This window comes from Cyprinodon variegatus, unplaced genomic scaffold, assembly GCF_000732505.1.
Source record: "Cyprinodon variegatus isolate N-32 unplaced genomic scaffold, C_variegatus-1.0 Scaffold695, whole genome shotgun sequence".
NCBI lineage: Eukaryota > Metazoa > Chordata > Actinopteri > Cyprinodontiformes > Cyprinodontidae > Cyprinodon > Cyprinodon variegatus.
Window position 1 is genome coordinate 146,597 of NW_015151148.1, and position 14,334 is coordinate 160,930.

The window sequence follows — 14,334 nt, forward strand, 5'->3', positions numbered from 1 at the left end:
AAAAACAATTGCATTGTCTTATTCCAAGTGCATATCATCTAATTATCTTATTTTAAGACTAAAAACACTCATTCCATTGGCAAACTATCGCATTTACCTACTCAAATTAAGGGTAAAAACACTTAATATAAGAATTTTTTTACTTTTTTTTTAGATCATTTTTGCAGTGCATTGGCAATCAATCTTATTTACCTGCTCAAATTAAGGCTAAATATACTTAATTTAAGAAATTTGTACGTATTTCTAGATTGTTTTTGCAGTGTCATAATCATTTGCTTGTGGTCCTTTGGGCCCACGCACTGCTGCAGAGCACCTGAGATAAAAGGCCTGAGGAGATTTATCATTTTCTTCATGTCTCGTTTTCTTTTTTTATTCTGAGCTTCATTTATTTCATCTTTTTTCCCTTAAGCTTGTGTCACTTTACATTTTCTATGCAGCCTTTTGAGTCATCTCAGCCCTCTCTCTAATGACTCATTATGAGTCATTTTGAATATTGATGTGTTAACCAATAGTGATCTTCACAATCTGGAAGGTTTCTGAGCCATCTACACTTTTTCTACTCATCTGCCAATATGTGAATCTGAAGCTTTTATTCATTTGCTTTTGCAAAATACTTATATGATCTATTGAAACCGTTATGAAATGATTAAGTTTACCCTTTGTAAATATGTGCAGGCTAAAAACCTTACTGAAGTCTATAAAGTTTAGTACATCTTTATCTTTTTGTGAAACCACACAGAAACATGTGTCCAGATGAACTGCACTGGAAAAAAATCAAAATCTAGACGAGTCGTTTTTTTTCTTAAAATAAGTGCATTTGCTCTTGGATTAAGGTAGTAAAAGAGACATCTTGCCAATGGAACAAGGCAATTTACACTTAGAATAAGAAAACAGAATAGTATTGTTTAATTTCAAGTGCATTTAATCTAATTATCTTATTTATCAGAGTGAAAATACTCATTTCATTGACAAACTATCTCATTTACCTACTCAAATTAAGGGGAAATACACTTAATTTAAGACATTTTTACTTATTTCTAGATCTTCATTCACCAAATTCTTTTCATGTTTGCATCGACTGTAGATTGAAGGATCTTTATGCACTGCAAAAAATTGAAATCTAAGTAAGTTTATTTTTCTTTAAAAAAAGAGAATTTCTTTCTTGAATTAAGCAGTTAAGTGATACACTTTGCCAATGGAATAAGGCAATTTACATCTAAAATAAGAAAAAACAATTGCGTCGTCTTATTCCANGTAAATAAGATGATTTGCCAATGGAATGAGTATTTTAACTCTTAAAATAAGATAAATAGATATTATACACTTGAAATAAGACAATGCAATAGTTTATTTCTTATTTTAAATGTAAATTGTTTTATTCCATTGGCAAAGTGTCTCACTTACCTTATTTCTCTTTAAAAAAAAGAGCATTTCTTTCTTGAATTAAGCAGTTAAGTGATACACTTTGCCAATGGAATAAGGCAATTTACATCTAAAATAAGAAAAAAAACTATTGTGTTGTCTTGTTCCAAGTGGATATTATCTAATTATCTCATTTTACGAGTAAAAATACTAATTCCATTGCCAAATCGTATTATTTACTTGCTTGAATTATGCTAAATACACTAATTTTAAGACATTTTTACTCGTTTCCAGATCGTTTTTGCAGTGTGTGAACATTTACTTCGCTGCAGCCAATCAAAGTGGTTTAATATGTGTATTTTGTGCCTTTCTTTAGGTGATGGAGTTTGGTTAAAAGTTGAAAATAAATGTAAATTTTTTTCTTTAATTTGTGAGAAAACCCTTTTATTCTGAGCCAGCAAAGCTAATCTTTCAGTATAGGAGAGAGCATCCTTATTAGAATCCTTGCAAAAAAAAAAAATCTTAATTTAGACTTTTCTCACTCTTTTCAAAATAAATCAACATGTTTAATGTAAAGTAAAGTTAGGTGAAAAAAAAAAAGCATTTTACTATTTAGATATAGAATCCCTCTTCAGATATCTTTGTGTTTCTAAAATGTTTACTTTTATAAATATTATGTAATTATCTCATTTTAAGAGTAAAAATACTAATTAAATTGGCAAATCTTATTATTTACTTGCTTGAATTATGCTAAATACACTAATTTTAAGACATTTTTACTCGTTTCCAGATCGTTTTTTGCAGTGTGTGAACATTTACTTCGCTGCAGCCGTTTCAGATTTGAAGAAAATCTCGACATTGACGCTGATAGTCACATGTTCTCTTGTTCTTCCTTTCCTTAGATATGAGAGTGAGAAATTCATCTCCACTGAGGCGTATTCATCCCCTCGGGAAACAAGAAATCACACACTTATGATGAATAATTCCTAGAAATCGTTTTTTTCCCCCATGTTCAGTAAAATCTGAGATTCTGCTGCTGATATAATCTTAAACCAGAAGGGTTGTGAAGGAAGATGGAAGGGGTTCATCCTATAGCTACATTAATAAAAGGTTTATTTGCACAAGTTTTATTCACTTTTAATCTAACCAATTTGGACCTTTCTGCTCTGGGCTGTTTTATGTCTATTTATGAGGTCATGCAATGTGCACTTTGAGCAAAATTAAGAACAGGTACAGGTAATCAGTTTACATCACATATTCCTGAAATGGATGCAGTGATTTGAGCTTTCGTCCTTGTGTTATCAGTGCAACACCCTCTGCATGCAATAATCTGTGATATCCGTTTATCTGATAACCGTCTGTTGCAACAGGACTCTACTTAGAAACCATAAAACATCTTAGAGATAGGAGAATAAAAGCTGCTGCATCACTCTTAGTTGCCCAGTTATATGGGTATAAAGTTGAAGGAAAATGCTTTAGTTACAAATTCAGGAATAAAAGAAAGGAAAAAAAGTTTTACTTATTAATGATTCCACTTATAAATTATTTGCAGGTTGGACTTTTTAAAGCTTTAATCAACATGCTTTGTTTTAGATGCATAAGAGTCCAAATTTAAGATTTATTCATTATTTATAACAACTTTTGAATAAACCGTAGGTTAAAACAAGGTGTTTATTGTCATTGCACTGTCACGAGTACAAAGCAACGAAATGTGGTTTGCATCTATCCAGAAGTGCTATACAGGATATACATATTATTACAGGTGTATGTACAAGAAGTAATAGTTAGGGACTGTAAAAAGTTATTTTCTAAGTATAAATATGAATATGGGAGCTACATGCACAGATTATATAGATTATACACATTTTTAATGGCCATGCAATTAATTTTTTTATGCTAGAGGGAGTTCAGTAGATTTATTGGCAGAAGAAAGACAACTTAGTGTTTTTAAATTTGAAAACAATATATTTTCTTTCAGGTTTGCCGTAAACTAGATGATTTTTAATGAACTGAGTTTTATATAAGTATCCAAGCTGGATATTTTTTTAATTTAATCTGGATTTTAGAGAAATATTCACAGGAATGTAATCTTGGTTTAATCAAAAGATGGTTAAAGATATGTCAGCATCTGTTCCACCTGCGGGTCACCCGTACCTGTGCCCAGGAACAGCACCTGGTAGTTGCCGTCTGCAGCCATGACCTGGTCCACGGCCACAGAGGTGTATCTGTAGGCAGCTCCGGTACGAACCACCAGGGGTCTCCTTCCCACCGGGTAGATGGCGTTAAACATGACAGGATGATTTCGTACAAAGTTCACCACATCATCTGGGAATTCCTTTGTTGTGTGTATGTCAGGTGTAAAGGCTCCTCCGGGACACTAGAGAGGCAGAGATAACATCCTGCTCAGGTTCAAAGCTCTTAAAGATAAAACTCTGTCACCATCATAACTGATGGTTAGAAAGCAAATCTTCCAATATATGGTTTAGTTTCCCTCTAATATGCACATCATAATTTTCTCCACTCTATAAGGATATTATTTCAGTTTGGTTAATTGACAGCTTCAATAAACCACCTTTCTATAATCTCTTTACTGTAATGCTGCAAGATTGATTTGATTTCTTATTAGAGGAGAGGGAAACCCTCTGAAAAAGGCATAAAAGTTAAATCCTTACATAACTTCCTCATTTTGAATTTTTTAAAAGCTAACAGAACCCCACCTTTAAAGTCTTATATAGGGGTGGGTTTTTAGAAAAAGTTATCCTTAGTTTATTTGACAGCTGACTGGCTTTATTATTTTAATTATGTACAATTTTTCCTCACAATATGATTATGATTAACTTTGTTTTAACAACAAAAACTCCTTTTATAAAACTAGACACATTAATTTCATAAAGTGGATCTAATTAGCAACGTTCCCCCCCAACCGACTGTGTTTTTAATAATTGTTCATAAGAAAACTATTAAAAATCTGCGAAAGTAATATGTTGAAATCATAGGTGTAATTGTGTTATTTGATCATGTCTACACTGCAAAAAATGGAAATCTAAATCAGTCATTTTTTCTTAAACTAAGTGCATTTGTTCTTGAATTGAGGAGGTAAGTGAGATGCTTTGCCAATGGAACAAGACAATTTACATTTAAAATAAGAAAAAGGAACCGCATTGTCTTATTTCAAGTGAATATTATCTGATAATCTTATTTTAAGAGTAAAAATACTCATTCCATTGGCAAATCATCTTATTAACCTACTAAAATGAAGGGTAAATACGCTTGAATTAAGACATTTTTACTTATTTCTAGACCATTTTTGCAGTGTATACTGTATACATTTGTGTTTTATTTTACATTACAAAGTCCTCCTTCACCCCTACGCTGGAAAAACGATCTAGAAATAAGTAAAAATTTTTTAGATTAAGTGTATTTACCCATAATTTGAGTAGGTCAATGAGATAGTTTGCCAATGGAATGAGTATTTTTACTCCTAAAATAAGATAATTAGATAATATGCACTTGAAATAAGACAATTCAATTATGTTTTCTTATTTTAAATGTAAATTATCTTGTTCCATTGGCAAAATGTCGATTTTAGCTTCTCAGTCCAAGAACAAATACACTTATTTTAAGAAAAAAGGACTTATCTAGATTTTGATTTTTCCAGTGTAAAGCTTTAAATTATCAAGTAATTAAACTTTTTTCTTAATTGCACCAAAAATATGTTTTAGAGCGAAGAAAAAGAGATGAAGACTAGCTTACTGTTCCTGGTCTCGGGTAGGGAATGCGCCCCTGGAAGGCCACCCACTGGTAGTTGGGCCCCTCTCTGTGAGCGAAGGGCCCGTTGAACACAGTGAGGATGTCCGCCATGCTGTATACGCACACAGCCGACCCTCTGAAAATGGAGCTGGGGGAGTAAAATGCACGTATGAAATTAAAACTCCACAGCAGGAACTTCGACTGATGTCTCGGGGACCCTGTTGGTAAAGAAATCTCCCGCTGTTCTTCATTTAAAAACACCGTCTCTGAGGATGCGTGAGCTAAAAAAACATCTGAAAGGAAGAGTTGTCAAACGCCATTGAGGCAGGTCATCTAGTTCCCCTTAAATGCATGATGTGGTTTGGCTCAGGCATTTTAAAAAAAGCACAGAATAAAACATAAAAGATGTTTTTGTTGGGCAAAGAAACGAAATCTCACTGTGCAAAGCAGAGACGGAGGGAGAAGCACTAGAAGCTACTGGGTTCAGACAGACTAATGGAACACAGTTTGGTTTTTTCACTACTTTAAACGTTCAATGATCCTGAAGTAACAAATGAAAACGAGGTGGTGTAACACAGAGCTAAGACGACAATGAGAAATACGGATCTGGACAAGTAGATCGACTGAATTTTGAGGCAAAATATGTGTATTTTGTGCCTTTCTTTAGGTGATGGAGTTTGGTTAAAAGTGAAGGAAAAAATGCAACATTTTGTCTTTAATTTGTCTGTTTCTGCATGAGAAAACCCTTTTATTCTGAGCCAGCAAAGCTAATCTTTCAGTATAGGAGACAGCATCCTTTTTAGACTCCTTGCAAAAAAAAATAATCGTAATTTTGACTACGCTGATGAAGATTCTCAGTCATCCAGGTCATCGTCATTCCGTAAAAATTCAAAAATAACCCCTGGACTTGGTTTACAAGATTTGAAGACGTTTCGCCACCTCTCCAGGAAGCTTTCTCAATTCAAATGTCAAATAATTTTGACTTTTCTCCCTCTTTTCAAAATTAATTAAAGGTTTACAAAATGTTTAGTGTAAAATAAAGGTAGGTTAAAAAAAAAGAAGAACATTCTACCATATCTTTTTGTTTCTAAACTGTAAAAGTCATAGTCAAATGTTAGTCTTGTTCTAAAATAAAACAAATTTTTTCTCCATGAAGAATCATAGAGGATTGTAAATGACATATTTTCTGCCACATTCTGCTAAAAGGTAAAACAGGGCGATTAAATGTCATGTTTTTCAATAAAACTAAGGTTCATCTTGTTATCCATTCCATAATAACAGAACCACAGAGGCCTGCAGTGATGCTCACATGGCTTTGCCAGCCTCACCTTGTGGATGTGAAGACTCCAAACACCAGCAAGCCTTTGGGCTGATCCGTTTCCAGCAAAAACACATTCTCTGTAAGGAAAAACAGATACACATCTCCAAATTCAACTCCTGCAGCATGTTTCCCTCCTCGCCCTTCAAGTCACCAACCAGGTCTGAATGCAGCCAGCAAATGCTTTCATGATTTGACATGCAGTGAACAGCCAATATGCTCAGATAAAAAAAGCAAAAGGTCAGCAAAGAAAAATGTTTTTCCAATATCTGAATGTATTAAACCACAATCCAGATTAAATACTGAATATTCTGTGGGGTGTTTATGGAAAAAAGAAATCTCTTGGAAACCTTAAAAAATTCAAGTCAAGCTTTTCAAAGCAGTTCTTGGCGGAAAACTTTCCAAACTATGAAGGATATCTGAGCTTTTCCTGCAGCCTGTGTATGAAAACACAAAGCTGGGAGAGCAATAAAGTTAATGAAGAACATGAAGTGCGTCCTTTTTTACCCACCAAGTTCATCAAAGTGCGTTTCTGTGCCGTCCTCCTCCAGGACTGAACACACCATTCTGGCTTTCAGGAAGGTGGTCCACTTGTTCACGAGGCTGCGCTGCCCTCCGGTGTCGTTCTGAACACCAAAAGCTACATTTGAAAACTCAGAGCCATAAATCAGAGCATCGATTGAAGCAGGTAGAAATGCAAAGGCACTTACAGGACACACTCGGGCAACCATGGTGTGGATGTTTTTAGTGTTTCCATCATTATCTGTCAACCTCTCACGGAAGAAAAAATACAATTTGGCATCATTTGGGTCAGTTCCGTCTGGGATAAGATGAGCATCAATGAAAATGGGTTCTGAAAGAAAAAAAAAAGAAGAATTAGAGAGATTTGGATCATTTTACACGACTAAAAGGAAAAAAACACTTCAGTTCTCACCACTAAGCCACTTGGAGTTGTGCTGATCTGTTCGAACTGCATTTCTCTTGGTCAGGCTCCTGAAGATGGCAGCATCTGTCCCCATAAAGTCGATGTACATGCCTGAGAACAGCTCCTGATCTGCAGAAATCCACACAAGCACCAGGTTATTCTGACCCATTTTGAAAGGTAGAATATAAAGAAAAAAGAGATATGCAGAATAAAATATACTAAACTGCAAAAAATGGAAATCAAAGTAAGTAATTTTTTTCTTAAAGTGCATTTTTTCTCCAATTGAGGATGAAAGTGAGACACTTTGCCAATGGAACAAGACAATTTTCATTTAAAATAAGAAAAAACAATCGCATTGTCTTATTTAAAGTTCATATTATCCAATTATCTTATTTTAAGAGTAAAGATACTAATTTCATTGGCACATCATTGTATTTACCTACTCAAATTAAGGGTAAATACACTTAATTTAAGACATTTTTACTTATTTCTAGATCGTTTTTGCAGTGTAATATTAGTGTCTATAAATAAAAAATGTAACATTTAACAGGCAGTTTATGCAGCAAAAAAAAAATTAGCATCTTAGACAAATAAAAAGCTTCAAAGAGTGCAGAGAATTTATCTATTTATTTTCTCTTCACTATGAGACACCTAAATGAGATCAAGTGCAACTAATGAATGTTTGAATTTAAAGAATAAATTCTAACGTTCACATTTTCTAAAGGATTTGAGTGAAGAAAAAGCATCAAGGACAAAAAGAAACATATCAAACAGATCAAAGAGCAGTTTATTAAACATTATCCCAAGCTTTAACCCTGTAATGCCAATTGTATCGTATTTGATACATACGGTTTCTGAAATGTTTTGAGTCCGACACCTTTTGCATAATTTAATGGTAAAAACTTTGCTAAAAATCCTATTGTACACAATCAGATATACCTGATAACAGAGGGCAGAAGACTACACACAAAATAATCTTGACTTATCGCATAGTAATAAATTATTAATATCAAAAATGTATTTCTGTTTTTTCTTTTTACATATTTTGTTAAAAGGCCAAATAAGGACTTCAAACCAAAAAAAGTAATTTTCTGTTTTGTTTTATTCTTGGATCAGGATTTAAAGGGTTAAATTATTTGTTTGTCTTAATAGGAAAGTGATAAGACTGATTAATTGTTTAATTGATTTACTTTAATAACTTAATTGATCTCACAGTGGAGAAATGTACTTGTTACATCAGCTCAAGAAGTCAAAAAGTGAAGAAGAATGTGCCAAAGGGAAAAAAGGTGCATGGGATTTATACAGTACACTGCAAAAACGATCTGGAAACGAGTAAAAATGTCTTAAAATTAGTGTATTTAGCATAATTCAAGCAAGTAAATAATAAGATTTGCCAATGGAATGAGTATTTTTACTCTTAAAATAAGATAATTAGATAATACCCACTTGAAATAAGACAACGCAATTGGTTTTTCTTATTTTATATGTAAATTGCCTTATTCCATTGGCAAAGTGTATCACTTAACTGCTTAATTCAAGACAGAAATGCTCTTTTTTAAAGAAAAATAAACTTACTTAGATTTCAATTTTTATATACAGTGCGTCCACATAAAACAGCTTTTTTTTTGCAGGTTTATTATACAGGGTTATTGCACAGGGTGTTTACATCTGTATATATATATAAATGGATAGAGCTATTGCGCTGAGTATCAAATATAAAGAAACAGGTTATTGCACAGGGTTTCAAATACTAATTGCACATTATTGCAATAAGTCAGTTGAAATGAAGGTCATAGTTGAAATAAATCTGTTGGAATTCGTCAAACTTAGGAAGGTGTTTTAATCCAGTCTTTAAGGGCTGCTGTTATACAACTTCAGATGTCTCTCTGGTCTGACACAACTGAATTAAACGCCTAAACTGCATCCTAGTCATGTCGTCCAGTTCTTTAGAGTCCTATGAATGACCTTATAATGTGATCCAGGGATGCAAAAGCTGAGAAACTCCTTAAAGTCCATAAGGACTGAAGTTTGGCACCAGTGATGTATGGCAGTGGTTTTCACACTGGAAAAAAATCCAAATCTAGAGAAGTAATTTTTTCTTAAAATAAGTTTACCCACTCAAAATAAGGGTAAATACACTTAAATTAAGAACGTTTACTTATTTCTAGATCATTTTTCCAGTGCAAACTCAGTGATCAGTATCCACTGTCCTGCGTGTATAGGTTTTCCTCACCTCCACACACGTGACTGAAGTAAATTGTTGATTAATAGGCCTCTGCAGCCCGTCATGGCTGCTAAAGAGGAAATGCAATCATTTGATGTAGGTGTTCTGGGTCAAAAATAAATCTAAAACATGGAGGACAGCGATCCTGAGGACAGAGCTTAAAACCCTCTGATGTAAGAGACACAAAGGCCATGAGAGAAATGTCTTCGGGTCTGGTGAGACTTTTTGGCCAACATGCCAAAAAGAAAACCAACAGAAAGCATCATTCTGAACAAACACTTTAACACAGTAAACATGGTGGTAGAAGCATCATGCTGCGGGGATGTGTTTACTCAGCGGAGACACACTGCAAAAAATCTAAATCTAAATAAGTCATTTTTTTCTTAAAATAAGTGCATTTGTTCTTGAATTCAGGAGGTAAAAGAGACATTCTGCCAATAGAAGAAGACCGTTTACACTTAAAATAAGAAAACACAATTGCATTGTCTTATTTCAATTGCATATTATCTAATTATCTTATTTTAAGAGTAAAATTACACATTCCATTGTCAAACTTTCTCATTTACCTACTCAAATTAAGGGTGTATACCCTAAATTAAGGACATTTTTACTTATTTCTAGATCGTTTTTGCAGTGCAGAGATGAGTGGAGTCAAATATAGAGAAAATATAATAGAAGAAAATCATTAAAATTAAGATATAGTTCCTTATAAGAATGGTCCTGTCCAAGTTTAGACATAAATAAAGCAGAGAAAGCAGGGTGAGGGATTGCTGAAGAGTCAATGAGTCGATGCAATCAACTGGTTTTCCTTAGATAGAAAATTATGAACAAATTTGACTGTATGATCTGGTGAACTGTAAAGTGACCTGAGATGACATGTGCTGTGAATTGGCGCTATAGAAATAAAGTGAAATAAATTGAATAGAATCTTGGGAAGGACCTAAAAATAACTGTTAATAGATATTAATCCAAATTACAAATGAAAAGCAATCTCTGGAACTGCACAGCTGGTAGGAACAACCACTGAAAAGCCTTAGAGAAAATGCTGGTTTTATAAAGTTTTAATATAGCAGATCTTAACAAAAGTGAAAGTCTAGGAGGTTTTTTGGTTATAAAGTGACAAAATGTGAAAAAAAAAATAGTTTATACTTTTGCAAAGAACTGAATAAGCATCAAATATAAGCTAGCTTTACTTTAAACGTATATGCCGAGAGCACTCAGAGACACAGGGACTAAATCCTGCTGATGAGCAGATTAAAAAGCGATTTAATTAAGCCCAGAGGTTTGATTGCATCCTGTGAGGCAGTGAAATCTGTATCATAGCTCCGAGTTTGAGCTCAGCTACATGTTGCAGCCTGACTTCCTTTCTACCCCCTACAGGTTCTTCTACACAGACCTCATGCAAGGCTGCTCAGCTGGCCCAAAAGCTGCTGGCACGGCAATGCTCGGGTGTCTGAAAGCCGAGCTGAGGTTGCAGTGTGTCGTCTAAAAAGCAACTCAATACCCCCGGACCAATCAGATCAAAGGGCTGGTTGAGTTTAAGTTAAAGAAGATATCACTGCAAGGACTGTTTGGAAGTGGAACTTCAGGTTAAGGAAGTACAATTCACTAACAACAGATCGAAAAACATTATGCAATATGAACGTAAAAGCAGAATCGATTGTAGATTTTAGATCTTTAAATGTCCAGCTTAAAGTTTGAAGGAAAACATGATTTAATTGATGTAAACTGTTAAATTGAATTGCCTTATTAAAGAGAAATGTAAAAGAACGGTTTTGTCGCTCTGCAAAACAAGGTTGTGTCCAAAAGCTCTAACACCTTAGTGAATAGCATTTACAAGCTTAAATACTTAAACCTTAATAACTTGAAATTTTCTCTGCAAACCACTAAAAGTTTACAGTACTGCACTAATAATATATGACAGGGCTGAAAACGAACAACATTATCTTAAATGTCAGAAGCTGTTTTTTAAATGAACGTGTCTGTAGATTAAACAAGAATTCAATCAGTGACTGGTGCAAAATAGATAAGCTTAAGTAGCTGATCTATACTCAACATTTAACTGTTTAGATTTTTGGTTAATCCCTTCAATAATGTTTTTTAAGAATTAAAACCTTGATTTTTTTGTGCCTGCTTTCAGATCCCAGATTAACATCCATCTGAGTGTTTGCTATTCCTGCAAAGTGCAAACAAATCAGTTAAATCAGTTAATGATTGTCAAATCTCTGTGTTACTCCCTTGTATTTTTTTTATTTTTTTTTTATTTATTTATTATTTTTTTTTTTATTTATTTTTATTAATTTTTATTCCTAATGCACCTTTTCCTCCTTGTTTGCACCTTCTTAAGTACTATGCCAATATGTGACCAGTGAAGTTCTCCGCTGTGAGATCAATAAAGTTCATCTAATCTAATCTAATCTAATCTAATCTAATCTAATCTAATCATGAATGTGAAAATGTATAAATGAACAATTAATGAGAAGAAACCAGATATTGACATACAGTCTATAGAAGGAAAAGCTAAACATTATTTTCCTGTTTTGGACATTAAGGATAAAAAAAAGTTTCCATGTTCAAAATGCATAGAGCATCTGTTAAGATGCAACACAGGCTTGAACGACCAGGGAGTTTCCATCCAGTCCTCTGTCCTGAACAGAGACGGGCTCAATGTCAAGGAGATGAAAACTTTTCTCTGCAAAATGTGCAAAACGTGCAGAAGAAAAGCAGTAGGCCTTACAACGACGCCTGTGAGACAAGTTCTGGACCAAAATGTCCTGAAAAGCGACTCATTGAGGATGACACTGCATTTAAAATCTTGTATCATAATGACCATGGTTATATTTAAAAGAAAAAAGTAGATACGCATGAAAGCGTGAAGTCTTTTAAAGAGAAGCATAGAGGTGGCAGCATGATGCTGTGGGAGTATTAAGCCTCATAAAGAAAAAAACTTCAATTAGATTTATTAGAGCAGCTTTTTCAGACATCAAACGGGCAATAAAAATATTTTTTTCCTCCGTAACTGGTCAAAAATATTCTCTAAAAGTATCTGAAAGTTGTTATTCTGGCATTTTATATAAATATAAATGATTTCTGTTTTAATTCAAGCCTCGTGTCTATGTAATATGTCATTTAGTTTCTTGTTTCAGCCTTTATTTAAACCCATTAATAGCTTAGTGGTGAATAAACAGGACTTTTCATACAGTTTAGAATTGTTTCAGTGATCCAAACATTTTGCTTATTTAGAAATCTCAAACAAATGAAGATAGATTTCAGAGAAGCTGGAATCTTCTATGAAGCGACGTCTGAAATTCTCTTTGATGTCTGAACTCAGACATCTCAGCATTTCTGCTATCTATCCCATCTGGTCTAAGAGCAGCACAAGCAAATTCCTGACAACATCCATCCAAGCCTGTTACTGTAACTGCCTGGAGGCAAAACTGATTTCTGCAAGAAAGAATAAGAGAGAGCTGAAGGCACCTACTGATCATGACGGAGACCGTGTTTACTTCAGGATTGAAGGAGCACCTCCCTTTTCCTGATTCCATTCTTGAGTCAATATAAAACACTTGCTCCTGCGACACAGAAAAGGACAGTCAGATTTGACAACCTTCTAAGAACACTTCTTCTTTGCACAAAAAGATTCCTTATAAGTGAAACAAGTGTCTCTGAAAGAAGCCAGGTTTTCCCTCTATTTGATTTAAATTAATCTTTCAGACACAGACTCGCTTCGGTTTACCTTAACCGGCCCCTGAAGGCCACTAAAATAACATTTCCTTTAAGCAGAGACAGGGAATTTTCCTGCTGATGTGTTGGACAGCGATCTTTCCAACTCAGGCCGAAATGCTGCCAAAGTGCAACACCCTCCCTGTGGCAGACTTAACAGGCCAAGAGTAACCTGTGTAAATTATAGCACTTCCTGTCCCATCCATTAGGATGTGGCATGTTGGATGACATCATTGAGGAAGCATTAACCCAGGAAAACATGTCTGTTTGCCAAAGTCTTTTGGAGATGGACACAGTACAGCTGGCAGGTTCCTGGAACAAGCCTCTTCATGTTGTAAAGGACCCAGAAAATGTCCCCAGCTAAATATTTTAGTCATCTATCGGGACTTGACCTGAATGTTTGATGGCTATGGAAGATATTGAATGATTTTTGAGGTAAACATGTCTTTTTTAATGTGTTTTTGTAATATTACAGCCAAATAGCCCAACTAAATATCCATTTGATAGCATTGTATAGCATTTATTCTTCAATACGCATCAATATTATTGCAACAATATTATTGTTGCACCGATACCGGTACCAGTATCGGGCGGGGCCCCGATCCAGCACTAAACTGGTGGCGAGGACAGACAAATAGGGCACCGATAACATTTTGAGAGCCAAAAGTTTATTCAACTATTGTCATGCATCCCAGGTAGGCAATAAAAAGTTCTACTGGATTCACTTTCTATTAGTCTTTTTCCTGCTTCACAAAGGCATGCAGCAGCTTGACAAAGCATGACGGCAATTATTTTACATCCAAGTAGTATGCAGTTCTTCTTATATACAGAACATATCAATTTCAAACGGATCAGAATCAGAATCAAGTTTATTGCCAAGTAGGTTTGCACTTACAAGGAATTTGACTTGGTGTTGTTGGTGCAGACAAAAAACAAAATAAGATAGAATATATATACAGTGGGGCAAAAAAGTATTTAGTCAGCCACCAATAGTGCAAGTTCTCCCACTTAAAAAGATGAGAGAGACCGGTA

General features: G+C 34.4%; 1 protein-coding gene across 1 annotated transcript in view; it reads right to left on the reverse strand.

Annotated features, from left to right (window-relative positions):
- The window catches only part of sema3c (sema domain, immunoglobulin domain (Ig), short basic domain, secreted, (semaphorin) 3C), an 83,659-nt gene that overhangs the window by 16,398 nt on the left and 52,927 nt on the right, over positions 1-14,334 (reverse strand). Inside the window, exons 6-12 of the mRNA XM_015394567.1 lie at positions 13,061-13,151; positions 7,365-7,484; positions 7,141-7,283; positions 6,942-7,056; positions 6,441-6,510; positions 5,116-5,260; positions 3,517-3,739 (exon numbers count right to left, since the gene is read on the reverse strand). Coding sequence (XP_015250053.1) covers positions 3,517-3,739; positions 5,116-5,260; positions 6,441-6,510; positions 6,942-7,056; positions 7,141-7,283; positions 7,365-7,484; positions 13,061-13,151 — 907 coding nt within the window. The remainder of the gene's footprint in view (positions 1-3,516; positions 3,740-5,115; positions 5,261-6,440; positions 6,511-6,941; positions 7,057-7,140; positions 7,284-7,364; positions 7,485-13,060; positions 13,152-14,334) is intronic.